The 27,911-nt window shown below is 41.2% G+C and overlaps 1 protein-coding gene across 1 annotated transcript in view; it reads left to right on the top strand.

The window, feature by feature from the left end:
* The first annotated feature begins 6,167 nt into the window (after positions 1-6,167).
* The window catches only part of LOC134351034 (BCL2/adenovirus E1B 19 kDa protein-interacting protein 3-like), a 37,972-nt gene continuing 16,228 nt past the window's right edge, over positions 6,168-27,911 (top strand). Inside the window, exons 1-4 of the mRNA XM_063057021.1 lie at positions 6,168-6,355; positions 15,299-15,485; positions 19,826-19,907; positions 26,827-26,933. Coding sequence (XP_062913091.1) covers positions 6,313-6,355; positions 15,299-15,485; positions 19,826-19,907; positions 26,827-26,933 — 419 coding nt within the window. The 5' untranslated portion in view covers positions 6,168-6,312. The remainder of the gene's footprint in view (positions 6,356-15,298; positions 15,486-19,825; positions 19,908-26,826; positions 26,934-27,911) is intronic.

The raw sequence follows: 27,911 nt of genomic DNA, 5'->3' as shown, positions 1-27,911 counted from the left end.
ACATGAAACTAAGGATTCATTTTATGCATTCCCTTTTAGACTCCTTTGCTGCAAATCTTGGTGGTGTCAGTGATAAGCATGGCGATAGGTTTCACCAGGACATTGCTGTGATGGAGAAACGATATGTGCAACTGGAATCCATTAATGCTGGCTGATTATTGTTGGACACTTAAGTGAGAAGCCTCAGACACAAGAGTACAAACAAAAATCAACAAAGCATTTTTGGCTTAGTTGAACTATTGCAAAGCATCAGCACTGTTATGCAATTACATGTATTATATTCAATAAGAGTTAATTTCTTGTTTCTCCAAATTCCTGTGTGATATTTGTGTTCAGCTTCTGGCAGTCTATCATAAAAAAATTCTGAGGCAGCAGCACTTGCGAAAAGAATTGTCCAGTGTTATGGGTAATTTTAGGACAGACAGGGGAGATATTCAATGAAGTGAAAGATAACATGGGTAGCTAAAGAAAATGGACAGTTCTGACCCGTGGGAAATATTAGTTTATGGACAATTTTCAGGAACTGCAACGGGAACTGCCTAAATTGGTTCTCAGGGATGGTAACACGGGAACTGCCTACATTGGTTTGCTGCCACACTGTGGTGCTACAGTAAATATAGGTGATTCTTACAAATTCACCCTTTTAAATTGGAGCCTCCTAAATCCAAGACATCTCGAGGCTCCCAATGTTTTCACCCTTGTCAGATTTCTTGAGTTTTGCTTAGCCTAGCCTACGTACCAACATTTTTTTTCAGTGTTTCCCCTGCTGGATACCAAGTTACCTTTGGCAAGAAGACTATCAATGTTCAGTGAATGTCTATGTTGAAAGAAATTTGAAAACTACTTGTATATATTGTCTCAGGTAGCCTTTGAAAGGGAATGATGTTGCCTGGAAATGATTTGAAAGAGCATAAATGCTGCTAAACTACGTGCCTAATCATTAGAATTGTGATGTACTAGCTATTTCCTGGTGTACTTCATGGAATGGAAATAACTACTAAGAAATCTTAATCTACATTCTGTATCACAAACAAAAGAAAATCTGCAGATGCTGGAAATTTGAGAAACACACAAAATGCTGGAGGATCTCAGCAGGCCAGGCAACATCTAGGAAAAGGGTATACTTTTCCCAGATGCTGCCTGGCCTGCTGAGTTCCTACATTCTGTGCGTTAGATTGATTGTATTTTTTGGAAAGTGCCTTGTTACAAATTATTGCCCATAATTTGGGTTAGAATTGTAAAAATTTCAATTATCTTATCTTGAAATAGCCTGCATGTCACTTTTGGAAAGGTTGTGAAGTGTTGCACATTGGGAGATCAAAAGTACAGAGACAGTTCACGGCCAACTACAAGACTTTTAACAAAGTTGATGTGCAGAGGGATTTTGAGGTCCAAGTCCATAGGTCCCTAAAAGTGGCTTCACAGGTTGATAGGATGGTAAAGGGGTGTTGACAGTTGGTGCTGATGCTGTGGACTGAAGGGCCTGTTTGTATGACTCTGAAGAAGTGTGTCACTATTTCCGATAAAGGATATTTTTCCCCTTGTAGTTACCAATTTCTTATGACTGAACTGGTGCTTTTATTTTCTTCAGTCAAGTAAGTTAGACCCGAATTGTTATTAGTGTATAAGAAAAAAAACTGCAGCTTCCCCCCCAAAGCCACCAATTTCTGTTATCAGCTCGTTAATGCAGAAAAAACATTCACATTCCTCTCCTATCAGAATCCTTTCTCTTCAGCCATTTGCCTTTCCTACCCACCAGGCTTCACCTATCACCTTCTAGCTATCACAAACATGGGAAAATACGTAGATGGTGGAAATCCAAAGCAAAGACCGGAAACATCGACTGTTTTCCATAGATGCTGCCTGGCCTGCTGAGTTCCTCCAGCATTTTTATGTGTGTGTTACCTTATAGCTCTCCTCCTTCCCCTACTCCCCCTCCCCTCCCCTACCTTTTTATTGTGTCCTCCTCCCGAAGAAAGGTCTTGTCTGGAAACGTTGACTTTTTTCCTCCACTTCCATAGATGCTGCCTGGCCTGCTGAGTTCCTCCAGCATTTTTGCATGTATGTATGTATGTGTGTGTGTGTTGCTTCGGACCATGAAGGCCCCGACTTTGAACCATGGCTACCGTGTTTGTAAATCTTGGTGTAGTTGTAGGAGAGTTGTTAATCTTTGTATTTTGGGATGTGGATGTTGCTGGCAAACCTATCAAAGGGGACTGTTAAAGTGCCAAGCCCACTTTCCTTGCCTCTCCACCCTAGAAAGTTAATTGTGTGTGCAAATGAAGGAACAGCGATTGCACACTATGGTGTTTCTATGTAAATAAAAGGAGCTGATCTCTCAACAATTTGAGTTTTACATATACAGCCAGAGGCTACTGCAGAAACTATTGTCCTCCGGAAATGCTTAGAAGGGAAAAAATGGCATGTACTCCAATTTAAAACTGAGACAGTTATTCTTACGAAAAACTGCTAAACCACTTTCCCTCTCTCCAATGAGTCTGGTGATGAAGGTCACGAACTATATTTAAAACCTTTTCCATCATACAGTGGCATGCAAAAGTTTGGGCACCCCGGTCAAAATTTCTGTTACTGTGAATAGTTAAGCGAGTAAAAGATGAACTGATTTCCAAAAGGCATAAAGTTAAAGATGACACATTCTTTTAATATTTTTAGCAAGAAAACTTTTTTATTTCCATCTTTTACAGTTTCAAAATAACAAAAAAGGAAAAGGGCCCAAAGCAAATGTTTGGGCACCCTGCATGGTTAGTACTTAGTAACACCCCCTTTGGTAAGTATCACAGCTTGTAAACTCTTTTTGTAGCCAGCTAAGAGTCTTTCAATCCATGCAGCATCTCTAGGAAGAGGTACAGTCGATGTTTCGGACCGAGACCCTTCGTCAGGACTAACTGAAAGAAGAGCTAGTAAGAGATTTGAGAGGGGGAGGGGGAGATCCGAAATGATAGGAGAAGACAGGAGGGGGAAGGATGGAGCCAAGAGCTGGACAGGTGATTGGCAAAAGGGATATGAGGGGATCATGGGACAGGAGGCCCAGGGAGAAGGGAAAGGGGGAGGGTGGGAAAACCCAGAGGATGGGCAAGGGAGAGGGACAGAGGGAGGAAAAATGAGAGAGAGAGAGAAAGAATGTGTGTATATAAATAAATAACGGATGGGGTACGAGGGGGAGGTGGGGCATTAGCGGAAGTTAGAGAAGTCAATGTTCATGCCATCAGGTTGGAGGCTACCCAGATGGAATATAAGGTGTTGTTCCTCCAACCTGAGTGTGGCTTCATCTTTACAGTAGAGGAGGCCATGGATAGACATATCAGAATGGGAATGGGATGTGGAATTAAAATGTGTGGCCACTGAGAGATCCTGCTTTCTCGGGCGGACAGAATGTAGGTGTTCAGCGAAACGATTTCCCAGTCTGCGTCAGGTCTCGCCAATGTATAGAAGGCCACATCGGGAGCAACAGATGCGGTATATCACCCCAGCCGACTCACAGGTGAAGTGTCACCTCACCTGGAAGGACTTTCTGGGGCCCTGAGTGGTGGTAAGGGAGCAAGTGTAAGACCATGGATCAAAACCCGGACTCCAGCAATGACCATGGATCGCTACACATGCCCTTACACTTCCTCCCTTACCACCATTCAGGGCCCCAGACAGTCCTTCCAGGTGAGGCAACACTTCACCTGTGTCTCCCTGGGCCTCCTGTCCCATGATCCTCTCATATCCCTTTTGCCAACCAACTGTGCAGCTCTTGGCTCCATCCCTCCCCCTCCTCCTATCATTTTGGATCTCTTCACCCCCCCCCCTTCAAATCTCTTACTAGCTCTTCTTTCAGTTAGTCCTGACGAAGGGTCTCGGCCCGAAACGTCGACTGTACTTCTTCCTAGAGATGCTGCCTGGCCTGCTGCGTTCACCAGCAACTTTGATGTGTGTTGCTTGAATTTCCAGCATCTGCAGAATTCCTCGTGTAAGAGTCTTTCAATTCTTGTTTGGGCCCAAGAATCTCACAGAACTAGAAGCCCTTTGCAAGGAAGAATGGGCGAAAATACCCAAACAAGAACTGAAAGACTCTTAGCTGGCTACAAAAAGCGTTTACAAGCTGTGATACTTGCCAAAGGGGGTGTTACTAAGTACTGACTCATGCAGGGTGCCCAAACTTTTGCTTTGGGCCCTTTCCCTTTTTTGTTATTTTGAAACTGTAAAGATGGAAATAAGTTTTCTTGCTTAAAATATTAAAGAAATGTGTCATCTTTAATTACAAGCCTTTTAGAAATCAGGTCATCTTTTACTCGCTTAGCTATTCACAGTAACAGAAATTTTGACCGGGGTGCCCAAACTTTTGCATGCCACTGTAACTTAAAGCTTTTTTAAATTAATTCTGATGTTTGATTAGCCTGTTGATATTTCCTCCTATTACACTTTTGAGATTGCAATTCCGATTTGTTATAATCATTTGACAATTGTCATTGTTTTCCAGCAGGCCAGGGCTATTTGTAATATTGTAGAATACAAAAATGCAAGTCATTCCTATTTTAATTTCACAATATTGTAGGTTTCAAGCTGATATTTCTTTACAACGGTATTCCCTTGTGTAATTGTATCTGCTGACGAGAGAGATGTAGACAATTTCGTGTTTAAGGAAGTGGTGTTTTGTGGGGTGGATGTTATGATGTTTTAGGCTTGCATGTTGCTTCAGTATTCTACCAGCTTGTGATCCCTCATTCACTGCTGCCTGTTGCTGATGAATAGTAGGCTACTGCTTTAGAGACACTAGACTATTTAATAATGACAAATCGGATCTAACTTTCTACACCCTTCATAATAGATGTTAAAGTTTAGTCTCCTTTTGCTACTGAATAAATTGGCAATTGGTTTTCTATTGTCACATCCACTGAGATACAGTGAAAGGACCTGGACACATTGCAATAGATCAACAGCAGATGTAATCTCAATGGCTCATTGCACACCGCCTTAGACAACCTACGTCAGGATGCTGTTCATCGACTGTAGCTCAGCATTTAACACTATCATTCCCACAATCCTGGGCCTCTGTATTGCCCTCTGTAATTGGATCCTCGACTTCCTAACCAGAAGACCACAATCTGCGCGGATTGGTGATAATATCTCCTCCTCGCTGAGGATAAACACTGGTGAACCTCTGGTGTGTGCTTAGCCCACTACTCTAATCTCTCCATACCCATGACTGTGTGGCTAGGTATAGCTAAAATACCATCTATAAATTTGCTGAAGATACAACCATTGTCGGTAGAATCTCGGGTGGAGGTGAGAGGCAACAACCTCAGTAAGGCGAAAGAGCTAATTGTGGACTTCCAGAAGGGTAAGACAGAGGGATCAGAAGTGGAGAGAGAGCAGTTTCAAGTTCCTGGGTATCAAGATCTCTGAGGGCCCATAAAGAAGGCCAGACCGTGACTATACTTCATTAGGAGTTTGAAGAGATTTGGTATGTCAACAAAAACTTCTGTAGATGTACCGTGGAGAGCAGTCTGCCAGGCTGCATCACTGTCTGGTATTGGGGTGGTAGGGCTACTTACAGGACCGAAAGAAGCTGTAGAGGGTTGAAAGTTTAGTCGGTTCTATCTTGGGTACTAGCCTATAACGTACCCAGGACATTTTCAAGGAGCAGTGTCTCAGAAAGGCAGCGTCCATTATTATGGACTCCCAGCACCCAAGGGCCTGCCAAGTTCTCACCGTTACCATCAGGTAGGAGGTACATAGCCTGAAGTGGCTCACGAATAGCTGCTTCCCCTCTAAATGGACATTGAACCGGCGAAATAATTTGTTTTTGCTTAATTTTAATCTATATACATAATTTGTAATGTATTTATTATTTTTTCTAATAAACCTGATTCTGTATATCTGAGTCTTTACAGTGGGCTGTTTCCCTAATAAGCAATGATGTTTGCTATTATACCAGAGCCAAAATGCGAATGCATTGTTAGCAGTGCTATGTGTGGGCTGGAATATACAACTCTGACCCTTTCGGTGCACTTGTTAAGAGGGGCCAAGCTTTCATCTCCTCTGTCTCATTGTCTTATACTGTGCTGTAAAGTTTCCAAAGACGCTGCGATGACACACCCCTTGGAACTACTGGTGACGCTGGAACGCGATGACGCAATGACGACCGGCGTCCTTTCCTTGGCCCGACAACGGCTCGGCGCATGCGCGCTGATCTGGCAACCGAAAGCTGCCGAGTGGTTGCGTCGGGCCGGTGGGGAAATTCAAACACCGAGGGGACGGACGGCCGCCCACTCCCCGCGACCGGGCGCACAGCGGGGCAGGTGCACCATGGCTGCCGCACAGCCACCCATCGAAGAGACAGGACTCAACGGTGAGTGTGAGGAGACGTGTGCGTAGCCTGGGCAGCAACTTCCACCCCACACCCTATGCATGGAGAAAGTGTGCAGGCTTTGGCGGACCCGCCGCAACGACCTCCTGCGGCTCCAGACGGCCGCTGACGGCCTCTCGTTTTCCGAGGCGGATGCTGGTAAACAAAAACACGGCGGCGGGGGGGCGGAAATGTCGTCAGCTGACTGACATCGGCCCCCAGCCAATGAGATAGCGCTGCTGTGTGTCGGGCTGTGGTGCTGGCGGCTTTCGGCCAATGGAAAGTGGCAGGGGCGGGGTGAGTAGGGACAGCTTGACTGTCTTGGCAACAGCTTTGGGCGAGTAGTGGCCACGGCCCAGGATACTCCATGGCCTTTCTGGCAACTGTCCCCTTCTCATTCCAGGCCAGCTGCTCGGCAGCCAGGCGGAGGTGCTGGTTGGGTCTCAGAACCCACCTCACCTAAACCTAGCATATTTTACCCTGGCCCCCTGAAACATTTCATGGCAACTGATGTCTCTGTGATTTGAGAGAGCTTGCTGTGCATGCATCGCAGGACTTAATAATCACTATATTTTGCTTTAGGGGACACTTTGAAAAGTTGCAGTTTTCAGTTTCTTTCCATCCTCTTAAGCCTTCCATTCATATCCTGGTCTCTTAGTGAGGAGCATCTGTGCAGGATGTATGGCTAGTCTGCCAGTACAAATTTATCCTCCTATCCTTGTAAAAGTTAAACAATTCTCCCCTCCGCTTCTATACCCCACTTTGGTCTTTTACTACTTCTCACCCGCCTATTGCTTCCCCCCTTGGATCATCTCCTTCCCTTTCTCATATAGTCCACTTACCTCTCCTATCAGATTCCTTCTTCTCCAGCCCTTTTCCTGCCCACCTGGCTTCACCCATCACCTTCCAGCTAGCTTCCATCCCCATCCCCCCCCCGACTTTTTTTATTCTGCCGTCTTCCCCCTTCCTTCTCAGTCCTGAAGAAGAGTCTCGGCCCAAAATGTCGACTGTTCGTTCACTTCCATGGATGTTGCCTGACCTACTGAGTTTCTCCAGCATTTTGTATGTTTTAAAATAGACCAGTAGTTATTTGTAATGTACATCTGCCAAATTGTCTCTATAAATGTGTATGGTTTATTTTGTACCAAAGTGTGTTTGTGCCGGATTCCCTTCACCTGAAATTTCTTCTATGTTATCGTTATCTACTCTGCATAAGGTTGAAACGCTGAAATTGCCTGTGTTATGTTCTGTTGGCTCTGATAGTATCAACAAAAGAATCGCATGGGTGGTTGATTTTGGTGAACAAAAATTGGAACAGATTTAACATTCCGTAATAGAACACAACCATCTGCCTTGTTTGTGATCTTTTAATGTCACAGAATGGAGGAGTGCAGTGTTACCTAAACTATTAAATAAACTTTTCTTTATTACTGTTACTTCTAGAAAGGTAAAATTTCCATATTATAACACCTGTACTAATATGGACTTAATGCCATTCCATAGTTTCGCTAATAATGTGACGGTCCTTACATTTTCAAGCTGCTGCCTTACCGCTTGAGTTTCACTGTATTCATTTGTCATTTGTAGCCAATGTAAACAGAATACACCCTTTTAGTTTGCTATCCCGGAGGTGATTTAATCAGGGAGTGCCGAAAAACATTTGAACATAAGAGTGGCGTCACAAAGCACATAACTACTTAAGGAAGGAAATGGAGGCAGTGGCGTTTGGGTCACCAGATTCATACATAGGTATTTTGAGTCTAACTGTGGTATTTACAATAGGCTGCATGGAGAAAAATATATACAATTACTCAGTGTAACAGTAGTCAGAATTTCCTGAAACTATAAACGGTTGAAAAGGATTGACTCGGTTTTGCTGTACATCTTTGCTTTTCAGTGATTTTGTTTGTAAAGAATTATAAGTTGCCAAACCAGGTCTGAATTGAAGAAATCATCCAGTGATTTTATCAAACATTTTATTGTAGTGCATGAAATTGTTTCCTTAGTAATTGAGAATTTCGTTAATATATATAGCTCTAAGAAAAAGTTTGAACCCTTTGCAGTTTCCTGCATTAATTACTCATAAAATGTAGTCTAATCTTCATTTAAGTCACAATAATAGACAAACGCAATCTACCTAAACTAATAACACACAAACAATTGTACTACTTCTTGAGTACTTTATACCATATAAACAATCACAGTCTGGGTTCATAAAAGTATATGAACCTCTGGGGTAATGCCTTCTACAAAAGCTATTTGGATTAGGTGTTCCAATCATTGAGATGAGACTGGAGGTGTGGGTTGTAGAGGTGCCCTGTCCTGTATATTAAAAAAAACACAATCAGTTTACTGACAGCCTGCTCTTCTCAAGAAAGATCTGTTTATGTGCATCATGCCTCAATCAAAACAAATTTCAGAGGTCCTTAGAAGAAGAATTGTAGAGATGAATGGACTTGGAAAAGGCTACAAAAGCATTTCTAAAGACCTGGGTGTTTATCTGTCCACAGTAATAGAAACTGTCTACAAATGGAGGAAATTCTTTGTTGCTACTCTCCCTTGGAGAGTGTGTCCTGCGAAGATCGCACCAGGAGCACAATGTATAATGTTGAAGGAGGTGAAAAAGAATCCATGGGCAACAGCAAAAGACTTGCAGTAATCTCTAAAACTTGCTGAAGTCTCTGTTCATGTGTCCACTACAAGAAGAACACTAAACAAGAATGGTGTTCATGGAAGGACACCATGTAGGAAACCACTGTTCTCCAAAATCTGCTTCATGTCTCAAGTTTGCAGAAGACCTCAATGTTCCACAACGTTTATGAGGCAATGCTCCGTGGACAGATGAGCCAAAAGTTGAACTCTTTTGACAGAAATGCACACCGCTTTGTTTGGAGGAAAAAGGGCACTGCACACCAACACCAAAACCTCATCCCAGCTGTGAAACATGGTGGGAGGAGCATCATGGTTTGGGGCTGCTTTGCTGCCTTGAGGGAACAATGAATCAAAATTGGATCAAGTCATTTTACAGGGGAATGTTAGGGTTGCGGTCTGTCACCTGAAGCTTAATAGAAGTTGGATGATGCAACAAGACAAAAGTAAATCAATAACAATGGTTTAAATAGAAGAAAATTTGTGATTTGGAATGGCCCGGTCAGAGTCCAGTCCTTAACCCAATTGAGATGCTGTGGCATGACTTGAAGAGGGCTGTTCGTGTAAGCTATCCCAGAAATACTGATGAACTGAAGCAGTTTTGTCTGGAGGAATGGTCTAAGATTCCTTCTTGTGTAAGTCTGATCAGCAGCTACAGGAAACGTTGGGTGGGGGTTCTACCAGTTAAATAATACTTGTTATCACATACTTTTTCCAACCTGGACTGGGACTGTGAATGACTAAACAATGTGTTCAATAAAGATATGAAAAGTACAATTGTTTGTGTGTTATTAGTTTAGGCAGATTATGTTTGTCTATTATTGTGACATAGATAAAGATTAGACCACATTTTATGAGTAATTAATGCAGAAAACCAGGTAATTGCAAAGAGTTCACAAATTTTTTCTTGCAACTGTATCTCATTGTTGTTTGGAGCTTTGATTATATTGGATCTTTTTTTCTAGGCTCTTCAATAGTTCCATTATACAATATACAACCTGAAATTCCTACTCTTCACAGTCACCCACAAAAACAGATGAGTGCCCTGAAGAATAAGTGAAAGTAAAAATGTTAGAACCACAAAGCCCACACAAGCAACAACAAAGCAATGACCCTCCCTTTCTCCCACTTCAGCAAAAAAATAGCATAGCACCTACCCACCAAGCAAGCAATAGCAAAGCACCCGAGAAAGACTATGATCTGCAGTACAACAAAAACTAATCGTTCACCTGACAATTCAACATACTGAAGGCTCTTTCTCTCCTCCCCTAATAAATGGACAAAGAGGTGTCGCCCCTTCACGGTGAAAGGGGACACCAACAAGGACAAACAACTTGCCAATTTATGGTGTTAAAGTCTGTCACGCTGCTTTTTTCTGAGTTCCCTGACTTGAGAATCGGCAACAAACTCCCCACCAATGATAGAGAGAGAGATTAAAGGTAGAAATTAAGTTGTTCCTGCAGATGCGGTGTTGAGCACCATCGTAGCTCCGCTCTTTGACAAGTATAAGCCTTTTAAGTTGCTTTTTGTGGCAGCATCCAACACTTAGTGTCATGGAAGTTAATTTTTCACAAAATTCAGTGCTTTGACAGGGTGGTATTCGTGTGGGAAGTAGCTGAGGGGGAGATATGTTTTTTTAAACTAGTGAATCAAGTAAAAAGAAAGTAGAAAATACAAGATGCTTGGCAGTGATAGAAACCCTTATCCCTTCCTCAGAACTAATTCAGTCTTGGTTGAGAGCCAATCTGGAAAGTGTAGATAGTGGTCTGTTCTATGGAATAATTAACATTAATATATGCTTCCTCTAAACATTTTCTGCATTTGAGTTCCACAAATAGCTGCTATTTATATAATATTAAAATTGCATTAGAGTTAAATGAGGAAGATGAAAACTCAGAACATCTGGATGCTTTGAGTAAGTCTATATTAAACAGATAACAAAAGGTTAACGTTTAACTGATAACCGTTGTTAACAAGTGAAGGAAAGCAATGAATAGTGGCACAGAGACTGTCAGTAGCAGTCATTAGCATGAAAATAAGTACACCAAATTTGGAATGTTCTCATTGATATGGTCGGATCCTGCTTGTTTTTCAGACCTTGTCAAATTATGTTAGTGTCATGTTATATTTAAGCAAATCCTCACTGCCTTTGTGCAATGAGATACAATTGCTCTCATAAAATCTCGTTCTACTTAAATATTTTATTGGTATGTAAAAATACATTGAATACTAAGCAACACATACAAAATGCTGGAGGAACAGCAGGTCAGGCAGCATCTATGGAAATGAATAGGTAGTTGACATTTCAGGCCCTTCTTCAGGACTGAGAAGGAAGTGGGAAGATGGCCGAATAAAAAGGTGGAGGAAGGTGATAGGTGAAGCAAGGTGGCTAGGAAAGGTCGAGGGTTGGAGAAGGAATCTCATAGGAGAGGAGAGTGGACCACAGGAAAAGGGAAGGAGGAGGGGTCTGTTGTGACTGTGACAAAGTAACCAGAAGACACAGAAGCTGGTGATATAGAAGTCTTTATTCTGAACGACAAGCAGGCATTATTCCAGAGACACTCTTGGAAGAAGAGGCTTCCTGACCCAATATTACATCACATTTTATATATTATAGAACAAAGGTAACAGCAGGACAATTTCCAGAGTTACAATGCATTCTTAATGCTTCCTTTCAGTTTCAAGCACCTACAGCTTCCCACCAATACACCCAAAATGAGTGTTAATAATCTCGCACTCATGCATACGCAGACACCTCAAGTGAATGAATGTTTCTTGGTTTGCAATCATCCAAGTCCACAGCTCCAGAAAGATAATTGTTTTGGACTGCATTTTAAATTCAATCTACAGTCTGAAGACTGATTGCTGTTGAAAATAATATTTGTTATGTTCCATAACTCCAGAATATGCCCAAACAGGGACCCCGGGGAAATAATACGCAGGTGAGAGGAGATGAAGGGTCAGAATGGGAAATAAAGGAAGTAAGGGGTGGGGGGAATTGAATATTAAATTGTTTTAAAGCAAGGGTTCCAAACCTGAGGTCCACAGACCTTTTGGTTAATGGTAGGGATCTATGGCATAAAAAGGGTTAGGAACTCCTATATTAAAAGTCTACTGTACAGACAGAACATCTTATGCTTATAGCTGATGTCAATTTGCAAAAGGGTTATTACACTGGTAGCTTAATTTCTACATTTAATTGTGCTGCACTTATCAAGTAATAGACTATTAATGGAAGTTCTTAGTTTGAACTGTTGATTTCTGTTGGACCAGAGAATTAAATTTGCTAGGTTCTTCCACCTGCAGAATCTTTTGTGTCTAGATTTGTTTTGATTCCATTGAGATATAGAGGGAAGCTCATTTAAAATAAAGCTTGTAAGCTGAAGTTTTCATTGGTAATTCTAATGAATGATAAAAGTCAAATGGATTCCTAATTGTAATCATGAATAAATAAATTAGAGCCTGCAAGCATTAGTCATAAGAAGAAATTTGTTGTAATCTGACCTTTTGGTTGCATTTTAAAACAAGAAGCCCTTTTTATGAGAAAGGTAATGGTTGTTTTAATTCCACACATTACTGTCTTTATACTTATATAATTATGTGTGATAAAAATAAACTTGGTTGGAGCTTAAGTACTAACCAGCAATGCAGGCAGAGAAGTGATCAAAAGAAAGTCTTGGCATGCTGCCACAACTCCCAGTGCCTCAGAATTTCCTTGTTCATAATTATAGCAAGAAGGCCATTTGGCCCATCAAATCTATGCCGGTTCCCAGTGGAATCTGGTTTTGCAAGTTCTTTTCCTGTAACCCATTCTTCACTTGTCATTTAACAAACTCCCACCACCATTCTGCCATCGGCCACCTACACTAGGAGCTATTTACTCTGTCTAGTTAACCTGTCAGTGTGGCATTGGTAAGTGGGACACAATTGGAACACCTGCAGAATGTGGTTCAACCATGTGGTTAGAGGTAGGAATGTGTGGAGTGTGCGCTATCACCCAGGGTCAGGATTGCATCTTCTGGAGTTCTGAGATAGCTGCACAACCACAGTATCACTGTGCCACCTGGATGCAGACAATGATGATATGTGGCAATGTAAATGAGGTTTACAGACTTATAATGCATAAACCTATTTCTAGGAATAGGTGTTTATGTAAGTAAGGATTAAACTGCTTCCTTCTCCCAATTTGGTTAGTGTTGGCCGTTGAAGTGTGTCTCAACGTCATTTGGTTCCTGTAATGATTAGTATCCTTTGTTTGCTGTAATAGATGTGAGGGCAGCAAACGTTGGGAAAGGTGATGTCAGATATCTCAAGTAGGTTTTCAGCTACGGTTTGACGTACAAGTTTGTGCTATTCTTGTACCACTTAGTGTTGTTGCAAAACAGCTGATGTGGAACATATTTTCCTCCTTCAGCAGTAGAGATTGAGTAAAGCGAATTCTGAATTCAGATAGTGTGCAGATTAGTACTCTGAAAAGTAAACTGTCCTCTGTTAGCATATTGATTAAATGCCATGTGCACACTAAAGGAATTTCAACGCCACTGTTTTTAGCAATGATGTTCCTTCAACGCATTGTATTTATTGTATGCTCCAAGTAGTTATGACTGTGGAAAGGTAGGTCAGTCCTTATACTTGCAGCTTTTCATCACTTGCTTGTTAAAATATCTGCCCTCTTACCTTTGCTGAGTTAATGATGAAGACCTTTTTAATTAATTATTGAGTGTTTACAGGGCTGTGTTCATATGTGGATAAATTGAAATAAGCCCAGGCATGATTAAATCGTATACACATTTATGTTGAGTATGCTGAAGTAATGTCTAGAGTGATTTAACACAGTTATATCATAGAGCAGATTGTATATGTCATATTTAGAAGGTATTTTTTCAATTTATCTGCGACATGGTAGCGTAGAGGTTAATGTATTCAGGGTTTAATTAACCAGATTATTGCCGCTGTCTATATGTAGCTTGTATGTTCTCCCCATGACTGTATGGCTTTCTTTCAGATGCCCCAGTTTCCCCCCATGTTCCAAAGACAGATGAGTGAGTTGTGGGACACAAACAACACACTTCATTATGTTTTGATGTGCATGTGACAAATAAAGCTATTTCTACTTAAAATCCAAAGAAATTAAGCATATTCTTTAGAAAACATTTTGAATTGAGATGATAGAGCAGAAGCTACCAGATGTCCATGATCATTTGAAGAATTGCAATGGTTTGCAGAGTTTTTCCTTTAGACATAGGGTAAATATGAGAAAATAAAGTCATTTGAAACTCTTACTTGGGACCAGCCAAACTCTGTGCCCTTTTCACCCATCAGTTCTGTGCTTGATGGTCTTTAGTGACAATCAGTAAACTAATGCCTTTTTAGAATCATTGGCCTTTCCTCCAAATTCCTCTGTTGTCTTGCACTCATTTCTGTAACCGCATCCAGTCCTGTAATCCTATTGTAATTCTAGCTTAATAGTTAGAATTTAATTATTCTAACTTGAGGTAGCCATTTCTTCTAGCTCCTAGAAGTCCCTTCCTGAAACTTTCCATATCTTTCCTTGATTACATTCTCCTTTCTTGAAAGTCTACCTTTCACCACACTACTTGTCATTTATCCTACCCTAATATTTCCATCTGTGGTTTGGCATCAGTTTTAATTTAATCACCAATCTGTGAAACATAATAAAATATTTTCCATGTGTTGTGAGTGTTATGTAAACAGAAGCCATTTAAATCTATGCTGTCTCCTGTAACTTATAGTTTAAACTCTAGTTTTAGATTTCCCCAAATGAAATATCTTTGTCATTCCTAAATATTGAGCAAGATCAAAAGATTGTGGCAGTGCAAATGTGAAATTATTCCACGACATTTGTACAGCTCCTGCTATCTCTCCCCCCTGAAGGGTTAATATTCCGAGTGAGTTTCTGAAGTGTTTACTGTGGTGTCATAAAGGGATTTGCACATTCCTCTTAAGTAATCTTGTCTGGGAAATCTGTGAGGCATTGCAAAGTACAAAGGGTATAGAGCAACATTTATTAATTTTGTTCAACGCAGGGGAACTGGGGAGGGGACGTTCTCTAAGAATGGAAAAGTATTCCAATCAGTACATATACTGGAAATTATTAATGACATTTACAGAAGGATTTATTGGTAAATATCCAAATGAAATTTGCTGTCTGGTGTTTGTATTTGAAATACATCCATTGTAGCATTAATAACTGAATGAATTTAACATACAGCCTTCAAGAGAGAAGAAAGAAAATTGCATTCTAGATATCACCTTTGTTATTCTTAAAACCTTTAGGTTCTTGGGTGGAGTTGCACATAAAGAACAATGGGAATGGGAATGATAATGGCGCTGGGCGAAATGGAGGGTTGGAACATGTGCCCTCATCATCCTCCATCCATGACGGAGACATGGAAAAAATCCTTTTGGACGCCCAGCATGAATCTGGTCAGAGTAGCTCGAGGGGAAGTTCCCATGCTGACAGGTAAAGAATTACCAATGAATATAACATTTAAGAAAACTGCACTCTTGATTCACAAAAGTGAAATCTTTTTAGGGCTGCTTTCTCTTTTGCTCAAAATTAAGTCTTCTGTGTACTCACAGTGCTGATTTTATGCAATTTTATTATAACAATGCTCTATTTGTTCTTTTAGGATTGTTTCCTTGTAGTGTTTTGCAAAAAAAAGATATTCTCCTGCACGGATATACTATATTGCACACTAGGAAGATAGATGCAGATGTCTTTGACCCCACTGTGTTCCACATGCTTGCGACTAATTTAGAGTCAGGTGTTATGCAGCTCAGAAATGGGCACTTCACCCAACTTGCTCATATGGACCAAGCTGCCTTTCTGGCTGGTCCCATTCACCTGCGTATGGCCCGTATCCCTCTAAACCAGGGATCCCTAACCTTTATTTTATGCCATGGACCAATACCATTATCCATGCACCCCAGGCTGGGACTCCCTGCTCTGAAACTTTATTATCCATGTATCTGTCTGAATTCCTTTTTTAACCATTATAATTGTACCTGCATTTATCACTTCCTCTGGCAGCCTACTACTGCCTTGTATGTGGAAAAAAAAATCCCCTGTGTTTCCTTTAATTTTTTCCACTCACACCTTTTGAAGTCATAAAAGTTTCTACTTTTATGCTCCTCTACTTTGTTGGGCAGGGTGTGGGGAGGCGGAGAAAGAATGTGACCATTCAGTCTATATGTTTCCCCTAGTTTTATAAACCTTAGTAGGGTCACCCCTCAGATTCCTACATTCCAGCCTATCCAGACTCTCCAGTCCCAGTTACATCCTCGTGAATCCTTTATGTACCCTTTCCAGCTTTTGTGCTTTTCATCAGTTATTGCCCCTACTTCAGTATTCACCCACGAGCTTCGTCCATGTTGTTGACAACTGCATATTCAGTGGTACATCCAGTTTTGAGTTGGATGGTTGTGGGGCAAAAAAATTGTTTAAAAATTGAGGCAATGCACATAAAATGCTGGAGGAACTCGGCAGGCCAGGCAGCATCTATGGAAAAGAGTACAGTTGACATTTTGCGCTGAGACCCTTTAGCAGGACTGGAGAAAAAAAGATGAGTAGATTTAAAAGGTAGGGGGAGGGGAGGGAGAAACAACAGGTGATAGGTGAAACGGGGGGGGGGTGAAGTAAGGAGCTGGGAAGTTGATTGGTGAAAGAGTTACAGGGATGGAGATGGGGAAATTTAATAGAGGATAGAATGCCATTGAAGAAAGAAAAGTGGGGAGGAGTGCCAGAGGAAGTGATGAGCAGGCAAGGAGATAAGGTGAGAGAGGGGAATGGTGAAAGGAGGCGGGAGGGGTCATTACTGGAAATTCGAGAAATTGATGCTCTTGCCATCAGGTTGGAGGACCCAGATAGAATATAAGATGTTGTCCCTCCAACCTGAGCATCGATTCCTCGAACTTCCAGTAATGCCTTCCCCTTCACCATTCCTCATCTCCTTTTCCCTCTCTCACCTTATCTCCTTGCCTGCCCATCACCTCCCTCTGGTGCTCCTTTCCCTTTTTTCTTCCCCCTTTTCCTCCTGTCCTCTCCTATTATATTCCCCCCTTCTCCAGCTCTGTATCCCTTTGACCAATCAACTTCCCAACTCTTCACCTTACCCCTCCCCTCTCCTGGTTTCACCTGTCACCTTGTGTTTCTCCCACCCCTTCTTCCGCTTTTTAAATCCACTCCTCGTCCTTTTTTTTTCTCCAGTCTTGCTGAAGGGTCTCAGCCCAAAACGTTGACTGTACTCTTTTCCATAAATGCTGCCTGGCCTATAGAGTTCCTCCAGCATTTTGTGTGTTGCTTGCATTTCCAGCACGTGCAGAGTTTCTCTTGTTTGTTTAATAATTGATTTTGATTGCAATGTGTTGAAGGTCATTAGAATCTCAGAGCATTCCAGCATACCTGGGTACATGCTGTCAGTGATACCTATCTTCACTGATCTCATTTGCCCACAGTAGGCCTGTCAATATCTTTAAACATCGTGTTTCCATCTGCTTTATTTCCTCTGGAAGCTCATTCCAAATATTCACCACCTCCTGCTTGGGAAAAACCTATCCCCTCAGGTCTCTTAAGTTTCTCCTCTCACATCTTAAACCTGTCCCCTCTAGTTCTCGACTCCGTGCCCTGAAGAAAAAGATTCTTATTATTTGCCCTGCCTATGCCCCTCAGAATTTTATAAATATCTATAGGGTCACTCCTCAGCCTCTTTCATACCATTGAGAATAAGCTCATTTATTTTTATAAATCTGTGTAATGCTGAATATAATTGGGGTTTGAAGAATAACGAGTAATTTTTTTAAACCAAATGCTTGTTTAGAAATATGTCTGTGAATTTGCCTTTTCATCAAAAAAATCCTGGCAATACATTCAAAGTACATATATTATCAAAGTGTGTATACATTATACAACCTTGAGATTCGTCTTCCTACGAATAGCCACAAAGCAAGAAACCCAAAAATACCCATTAAAAAAGACCAACAAACACCAAATGTGCAGAGTGAGAGAAAAAACAAATAGTGCAAGTAACGAAAGTAAGCAAATGGCATTTAGAACAAAAGTGAGTCCTCAGACACGAAGCCCGGAGCAGGCCCACGGCCGCAGTGCAGCGAGCGGAACCAGTCCAATCCTCGCCTCTGGTCCTGACACCCTGCCTTTTCAATCCATCCAGCTAACCAATCTTTTATTGGTTAGCAATTTACTTTGTCCCACTGTACAAAAAAACTGCAGAATGGTGAGGACTTTGCAGAGGAGCATCACTAAATAAATTTTACTACTTTGTGATTATTGGCTGTCATGGTTCTTTGTAGAATTGTGTGAAGTTTCATCTTTCATTTTGTACTGTAGCTTTGTTTGGTATGAAATCAATATTTGGCAGTTTCTTTTAAGATGGCGCTGGTGAAACACAGCGATGCCTTACTGGCAGCAAACAAATCTACTAAATACTCAATTAATCGCACTTATTCTGGACAATGATCACTGTAATCAATAGCCTATAACTTGCCTTTCGGCATTGAGCTTTTGAACCGCCTGTACGACCTGGCATTTTTGCGGTGTGAACTGAAGTTTCGAAGGTGCAGGATGGTTGTGGTGTGGCCTGTATGGACCAAATTGAGGCGGCAAGACCCAGGCCTGAGAGAGAGGGACAAGCCGATGTTTGACCAGTTTAAGCAACTGGCCAGATTGGAAAGGTCAAGTTGTCAGGGCTGGAGGTGAAGGATGGGCCAGTTTACTCGTCTCTGCACTGAACTGAGACTGCGGCCTACAACTAACAGGCTCCTGGACTGGCTGCAGCAGTGATTGGCTTCGTGGCTGCGAATTCATTTATGTAAACTTTAGTTCTGAATGTTATGTGCTTACTTTTGATTGTGTAATTTGTTCTTTTTTTTGGCACATTGGGTGTTTGACAATCTTTTTTAAATTGGTTCTGTTGAGTTTCTTTTTTCTGTGGCTGCCTGTAAGGAGACAAATCTCAGGGTTGTATATAGTATACATACTTTGATAATGAATGTACTTTGAACTTTGGGTTTTTTAGAGCAACATTAATTTGACCAAACAAATTGGGGACATTTTCACTTGTCATGTTGAGTTGGCTATGTCACTAATTTGTCTTACTTGTACATGTTTGAAAAAAGTTTTCTTATTCTATTCTTGTGATAACACAGACATTGCTTTATCCTAGGTGACATGTTTAATAACATAAGATTTATTTAAATGAGTCGTGCATGTACTCTAATTGCACCATATCAAATTTCTTTATTGGAAGTAGCTGACCTACAGCCATTAATATTCTACACTTGTATTAAGTTATGTTATTGCGTGTTTCCTTTTTATAATTCATGTAATCCAATAAAACAATTTCAAAATCACTTTGCACTTCACTGAAGTCCAAATGTCAGCATGAGGGATTATAAATCTTTACATATTTGTTAGACATTACCTTAACATTCAATCTCTAGTTATGCAATGGAAAAAGAAACTAGTGTTTTTAACTGGAGTTTTGAAACAGTATTTTAATTTAATTGAGGGTGGGAATTCTTTGTAGCATTGTTTCTACATTGTAATAGCTTGCTTGGGTGCCAGTGAATCAGAGATTTGAAAATAAATGGGGGTCAAGTGATGTTTATTTTGCAACTCTTCTGGTATTGGATATGTATCCCTTTTGTTACCTTGAGATATGTATCCATTTGATAGATATCCTACCATAGATAGATACTTTGGTCATTTTAAAACTTACAAACTTTTGGCACGGTAAGTCTTGTTTCTGTCTCATTTGGGTTGACCATTTCTGTTGAATTTTCCAGTCAGTCTCGACCCCAAACACCTCAGATGACTCAAGCAGTCTTTGAAGTAGAGCCGCAAAGTAGCAGAGACAACAGTTCTCAGGTATGTTCGTCTGATGTTCATGGTTGCTTGCAAATGTAATATGTAGGATTTACTGCAAAGGTAATATATCAAATTTCATGTCATAACCTGACACAAGCTGCCTTAAATTATGTTCAGACATCAATCCATGTAAAGGTATTATGACAGTGCCCAAAAAGTCAATGAGGTTTCTTTTGCAGAGTGATTGAAGAGTTTTGAGAAGGGGAGTACAGGTTTCCCCCACCATCCGAAGGTAGAGCGTTCCTATGAAATGGTTCGTAAGCAGGAATGTTGTAAAGCGAAGAAGCAATTACCATTTATTTATATGGGAAAAATTTGTGAGCGTTTGCAGACCCAAAAATAACCTACCAAATCATGCCAAATAACACATAAAACCTAAAATAACGGTAACCTATAGTAAAAGCAGGAATGATATGATAAACACACAACCTATATAAATTTGAAATACTTCTCTACAACGATTGACTGCACAGATCGCCGTAGCGAAAATCTCACGCAAGCGCTGTTGGCAAAAACACTCTCTCCAGTAACCTTTATGCTATGAAGCTGCCAAATCATACCAAATAACATATAAAAATACACAGCCTATATAAAGTAGAAATAACGTATGTACAGTGTACTTTCGCTTACCGGAATTGGGACAGTGCCGAGCACACTGATGGTGGTGTGTTAGGCTGAGTCGGAGTTTGGGCGGTGCAGTGGCCCCCACTCTCCAGGCAGCGAACCAGTACCAATCCGCGAAGCATGCAGGGGTGCAGCGGTAGCCGGGACGCATCCAGCACATCTTTAAGAAAAAAGCCGAAATAAACAAGCTAATTAGTTAGGTGCCGCCCGGCACATAAATGTCGACCCAGATCAGAGGCAATTGCCGATTACATAGAGCAAGTGAAATCGGCAATCGCTTCTGATCTGGGCCGACATTTACGTGCCGGGCGGCACCTAATTAATTAGCTTGTTTATTTCGGCTTTTTTCTTAAAGACGTGCTGGGTGCTTCCCGGCTACCGCTGCATTCTCTGCGAATCGGTATCTGTCCGCAGCCTGGGGTTTGGGGTGGTGGGACACTGAGGTTTCGATTGTTATCCTTTCCTCTTCCAATTGCATCAGCTCTTCAACTATCAGTTCTTGGTCATCGGATGCCAAAACCTCTTCAGCATCAACTTCGGCAACTTCCACAAGCCAAACTCACTTTGTCCTTACTTCGTCCACCATGATCGAGACACTTAATTATGTCTAGTTTTACGCTAAGTGTAACACCCTTACGAGCTCTTTTAGGCTTTCCCGATACCTTAGATCTCATCTTGCTAACGGCTGCTCACAGGCACGTGTTTAAGCAATGCCGGCGAGAATGCCATTCCAGGGGAGGAGCGGCTGCTCGGGGCGTGTGCTGCTTTTTCTCGCGCGCTGCCTTTTTTCACGCGCTGCTTTTTCGTGCGCTACTTTTTTCGTAACAGTGAAAACACCTGTTTGCGAAAACAGGGAACTAATGTAGGTCTTTCGTAACAGCAAGGTTTCATAAAGCGAACGTTCGAAAAACGGGGGACACCTGTACTGAACTTTGAGGGCAGGGAAGGTGAGAGAAATCTTGGTTGTAGAGGAAATGTTTCAGAGTTGTAGAAGAAGAATTGCATGAGATAGAATTGTGAGGGTTATATTGTGGAAGAGTTTGCAGAGATATCTGTTCTAAAGCTACAGAAGGGTGTTAACTTTAAGATTAGACTTGCAGCCCAGAGAGGGATAAGCCATCCGTTATGGGTGTGCAATGATAGCTATGAGTTAGGTTATGTGCAACAGAGTTTTAGAAGAGCTTAGATTAATGGAAGGTGGTAAATGGGAGATCAGTCGTCTTCAAATATAGCATCAACTTCAACCTATCCAAATATTAATTTCCCAAATATTGATTGGCATCTCCCTAGAACAAAGGGTTTAGATGGGGTGGAGTTTGTTAGGTGTGTTCAGGAAGGTTTCTTGACACAATATGTAGATAAGCTTACAAGAGGAGAGGCTATACTTGATCTGGTATTGGGAAATGAACTTGGTCAGGTGTCAGGTCTCTCAGTGGGAGAGCATTTTGGAGATAGTGATCACAATTCTATCTCCTTTACTATAGCATTGGAGAGGGATAGGAACAGACAAGTTAGGAAAACGTTTAATTGAAGTAAGGGGAAATATGAAGCTATCAGGCAGGAACTTGAAAGCATAATTTGGAAACAGATGTTTTCAGGGAAATGTACGGAAGAAATGTGGCAAATGTTCAAGGGATATTTTCGTGGAGTTCTGCATAGGTATGTTCCAATGCAACAGGGAAAGGTTGGTATGGTACAGGAACCATGGTGTACAAAGGTTGTTGTAAATCTCGTCGAGAAGAAGAAAAAAAGCTTACGAAAGGTTCAAAAAAATAGGTACTGATAGAGATCTAGAAGATTATAAGACTAGCAGGAAGGAGCTTAAGAATGAAATTAGGAGAGCCAGAAGGGGCCGTGAGAAGGCCTTGGCAGACAGGATTAAGGAAAACCCCAAGGCATTGTACAAGTATGTGGAGAGCAAGAGGGTAAGACGTGGGGGAACAGGACCAATCAAGTGTGACAGTGGAAAAGTGTGTATGGAACCGGAGGAGATAGCAGAGGTACTTAATGAGTACTTTGCTTAGTATTCACTGCGGAAAAGGATCTTGTAGCGATATCTTACAGCGGACTGAAAAGCTTGAGCATGTAAAAAGAAAGTGGATGTCCTAGAGCTTTTGGAAAGCATCAAGTTGGATAAGTCACCGGGACCGGATGAGATGTACTTCAGGCTACACTGGGAGGTGAGGGAGGAAATTGCTGAGCCTCTGGCAATGATCTTTGCATCATCAATGGGGACGGGAGAGGTTCCGGAGGATTGGAGGGTTGCGGATGTTGTTCCCTTATTCAAGAAAGGGAACAGAGATAGCCCAGGAAATTATAGACCAGTGAGTCTTAGTTCAGTGGTTCGTAAGTTGATGGAAAAGATCCTTGGAAGCTTGTATGGCGTATAGCTCCGGGGTTGTGCTCCCAATGGGTTTTTTTTTTCCGTTTCTTTTGTTAGTGTGGGTTTTTTTTTAGTTAGTAGGGGCTCTTTTTTCCTTCTTTCTTTTTTCCAAAAAATATAGTTTTAACATTTTATTTTTTCTTATTATTGATATATTGTTTAGCTTTGTTAATCAGTTATTTGATAATTTAATTCTCATTGTACATATTGACATGTTGACTTGATTACTTTAATGTTTTTTTTGTTGATTTTCAATAATAATCAATCAAGATAGAGGTGGGATTTATGAATATTTGGAGAGGCATAATATGATTAGGAATAGTCAGCATGGCTTTGTGAAAGGCAGGTCATGCCTTATGAGTCTAACTGAATTTTTTGAGGATGTGACTAAACACATTGATGAAGGTACAGCAGTAGATATCGTCTATATATGGATTTTAGCAAGGCATTTGAAAAAGTACTAATTGAGAAAGTAAGGAGGCATGGGATCCAAGGGACATTGCTTTGTTGATCCAGAATTGGCTTGCCCACAGAAGGCAAAGAGTGGTTGTAACCGGGTCATATTCTGCATAGAAGTTGGTGACCAGTGGTGTGCCTCAGGATCTGTTCTAGGACAATTCTCTTGGTGATTTTTATAAATGACCTGGATGAGGAAGTGGAGGGATGAGTTAGTAAATTTGCTGATGACACAAAGGTTGGGGGTGTTGTGGATAGTGTGGAGGGCTGTCAGAGGTTACAGCGGGACATTGATAGGATGCAAAAATGGGCTGAAAAGTGGCAGATGGAGTTCAACCCAGATAAGTGTGAGGTGGTTCATTTTGTTAGGTCAAATATGAGGGCAGAATATAGTATTAATTGTAAGACTCTTGACAGTGTGGATGATCAGAGGGATCTTGGGGTCTGAGTCCATAGGACACTCAAAGCTGCTGTGCTGGTTGACTCTGTGGTTAAGAAGGCATACGGTACATTGGCCTTCATCAATCGTGGGTTTGAGTTTAGGAGCTGAGAGGTAATGTTGCAGCTATATAGGACCCTGGTCAGACCCCACTTCGAGTACTGTGCTCATTTCTGGTCGCCTCACCACAGGAAGGATGTGGAAACCATAGAAAGTGTGCAGAGGAGATTTACAAGGATGTTGCCTGGATTGCGGGGCATGCCTTATGAGAACAGGTTGGGTGAACTCGGCCTTTTTTCCTTGGAGCACGGAGGATGAGAGATGACCTGATAGAGGTGTATAAGATGATGAAAGGCATTGATCATGTGGATAGTCAGAGGCTTTTTCCCAGGGCTGACATGGCTAGCATGAGAGGGCACAGTTTTAAGGTATTTGGAAGTAGGTACAGAGGAGATGTTGGGGGTAAATTTTTTTACACGGATAGTGGTGAGTGCGCGGAATGGGCTGCTAGCGACGGTGGTGAAGGCGGATATGATAGGGTTTTTTAAGAGACTCCTGAATAGGGGTACATGGAGCTTAGAAAAATAGAGGGCTATGGGTAACCCTCGGTAGTTTCTAAGGTAAAGACATGTTCGGCACAGCTTTGTGGGCCGAAGGGCCTGTATTGTGCTGTAGGTTTTCTATGTTTCTATCATTGATTACAATGAAATTATTTTATCATTCGTGAAAGGAAAGGTCTGTACCTTGTTTGATTTATGTGTTCGATTTTTCTTACAAACGTAGCCACTGAACCCAAGTGATTATACATCTTAAAACAGTTCATACCTGTACTTAAGATTGCATTTGATCTTTTTCCTTTGTCTTCCCAATTTTCTTTTCGTCTCTTATCAATAATGGCAAAAGCATTTTGCTGTTGAGTTTCGGTGCAGCCTGCATACCTCAGGTTCTTCTAACAATTGACAATCTCTGTGATCTCAGATGGCAATTTCATAACAGGAAGACAGTTGAGATCATAGTTTAAAGTAATAGTCTGGAAAACACTTTTTAAATAGATTTCCATCACTGAAGCACAGAGTGTGCAGAATTACACTTCTAGAGGAGTTGGAACATCAGTGCTGTGCGGGGTGCAGGTTGAAAAAAAAGATTTCAAGTCAATCTCTTTCCCGGTGCACTAATTCAACATTAATGCATTTGTTTTTAACCCTGCCATGGATAAATTTATCTGGGCCAAATGACAGTTTACTGTGACCTTGTCACTTCATAGTTTGACGTAAGTTTTACATCATCTTAGCATGATTGATCATTCTTCTGACCTGGATTGCAGTCCATAAACTTATCCTCAAATTGATGATTAGTTGATAAAGCAGTCAGAGGCAATGGCAAATGATATTACATAGACAACTGCCAAAGGAAAACAGAATATTTTAAAAACCAATAAAATTAAAAGATAAATGAGAGAATATAAGAAAACGAGTTCTCATTTGTTGGCTTGTGGTTTTTAGTATGTTGGCTTGTGGCTTAAAAAAATTAAAGCAACCTGACCTATCAATCTAGCTTTAATATCAGTGTTTATCTTCCACTTTCTGCTTTTTAGGTGTTTCTAAAGCAGGAGTTCCCAAACTTTTTTATGCCATAGACTCCGACCATTAGCTGAGAGGTCTGTGGATCCAGGTTGGGAACTCCTGCTCTAAAGGAAGCTTCTGTTCCTTAGCAGCTCGGTCTGCCTTTCGTCAACCCACTCTTTCCTGTTTGCAGATCATTTGGAGTATATTTTTATAACACATTGCTTTTATTTTTATCTATGTCATTTTGGATGATGGAATTGATGGCTTTGTTGCAAAGATTGCAGAGGATATGAAGATAGCTGGAGGGGCAGGTAGTTTTGAGGAAGTAGAGAGGCTACAGAAGGACTTAGACAGGTTAGGAGAATAGGCAAAGAAATGGCTGATGGAATACAGTGTCGGGAAGTGTATGATCATGCACTTTGGTAGAAGAAATGAAAGGGTTGCCTATTTTCTAAATGGAGAGAAAATACTAAAAACTGAGGTGCAAGGGGACGTGGAGTCCTGTTGCAGGATTCCCTAGAGGTTCATTCGCAGGTTGAGTCTGTGGTGAGGAAGGCAAAAGCAATGTTAGCATTAATTTCAAGAGGACTAGAATATAAAAGCAAGGATGTAGAGACTTCTGGCAAAGTTACAGAACACTTAGACTGAAATGGGTAGAACTGGTTTAGGAACAGTATCTTCATTTATTCGAATAGAGAATAGCATCTGTGAGGGGAAATGTTATTAAATTGTTACTTGTAATTGAGTTTAAATTATTCCAAATTATGTTTAGTATTTTAGTATGATAGCATAATTAGTGTGTAGTTCTTTTAATGTGTTTAAAGTTATTGTCAGCTTCAGCAGACAACAAACCAGCTTGGAAGAGGCCTTTGAAAGGAAGCTCTCCAAGTACGCAGGACTGGTCAGCAACTGTCAGCAGGCTGGATAGAGAGCGAGGTGTCTCCCAGTGGAGGTTGGTTGTAGGGGATTCGTAGCCCGTTCTTTAGTTAGAGCCTTCAGCATTTTGGGCATCGAGGGAGAGGAGAAGAGGAGAGCCATCCGCAGTACCACCGATGTGGCAGAGAGGGCCTCAAGATGGCTGTGGCTCAAAAGAGGGGAGCCATGGAGTCATAAGTAGCTAGCCATCTGGACACAAACTGGGGTCTGATCAGCCCCGGCTGGGTCACCTGGAGGAAGTTGTATGATGTTGAAACACCCGATGATTCCAGGAACATCACGGAAGATGTGTCCAGAAGCATCAATAGATGTATTTACACAACAATGTGTTTAAAGTTATTGTCAGCTTCAGCAGACAACAAACCAGGAGTCATGACTTGCATATCAGTAAGTGGCAATCTGCTAGCCAGAAGCTAGCCAGGACCATAATGTTGTTGGAAACATTAGGCACAAGTGTAATAACAATGTGATGCACACTGCAGACATTTGCCAATTCAGTCTGTGTTTTCCATTTAGTCTGAAGATGATGGTCTGGAACGAGACCGCGAGATGGAAGTTATGATGAAGAAGCGTGCTGAATGGATTTCTGACTGGTCAAGTCGACCTGAAAACATTCCTCCAAAGTGAGTGCCAGTATGTTAGTCAAGAAGGAAATGCGCCATACAGAAAATGTATAGTACTGTGCAAAAGTTTTATATATATATATATATAATATAGAGCTAGGGTACCTAAGGCTTTTGCACAGTACTGTAGTAATTCTGTAGTAATTTTATGTATTGCATTGTACTACTGACGGAAAAAATTCATGACATGTGAACGATGATAAACCTGATTCTGATATGGGTCTCCATTGTGGACTGAGAGTGGGAAGGGGACAGGGAGAAGGGAATCATGGTTGGGGAAAGGGGAAGGGGAGGGAGCAGAAAACCTCAGAGAGATATTCTCTATTGATCAATAAGCCAATTGTTCAGAATCAAATGACTTTACGATATGTATGTGCCTAAGAATTTTGCGTTGTACTGTGTCTTCTGTTTGGAGGTATGATATGCCATATAAATTAAATGTTTATAAAAAATCTGTTGGAGATTAATAATGTCTGTTTTTGTGTAATTATGAAAGAGTAGTTGTTTATTTTCTTAAAAGATCTGGATGAAAACTGACATGGGTGAGCTAGTAATTTTGTAGATGATATGAAGATTGGTGATGTTTTAGGTGGCATAAAGGCTGGCAATGAATGACACGGGATATAAATGAGTTGCAGATATGGGCAGAGAAATGGCAGATAAAGTTTAACATGGCCAGCTGTGGACTGTTGCAGTTTGGGGGATCAAATGTAAAGAGGCAGTACACTGTTAATGTAAAGACATTTAAGAAATTAATGAACAGCGGGATAATGGGGTCCAAGTCTATAGTTCCCTGAAAGCTGAAACATATGTAGGTAGAGTGGTGGAGAAGGCATTGGACGTCTCATGCTTGCATTTATTGGATAAGGAATGTAGTTCAAGGGCTGGGAAATTATGTTACAGCTTTATTCACTCAGTAGCCACTTTTATTAGGTACACCTGTACTCTTCTTTAATGCAAATATCTAATCAGCCAATC

This window comes from Mobula hypostoma, chromosome 8 (genome assembly GCF_963921235.1).
Source record: "Mobula hypostoma chromosome 8, sMobHyp1.1, whole genome shotgun sequence".
In the NCBI taxonomy this organism is placed as follows: Eukaryota; Metazoa; Chordata; class Chondrichthyes; order Myliobatiformes; family Myliobatidae; genus Mobula; species Mobula hypostoma.
Note: the sequence above shows the minus strand (reverse complement) of the source record. Positions and strands in the feature narration are given on the sequence as shown.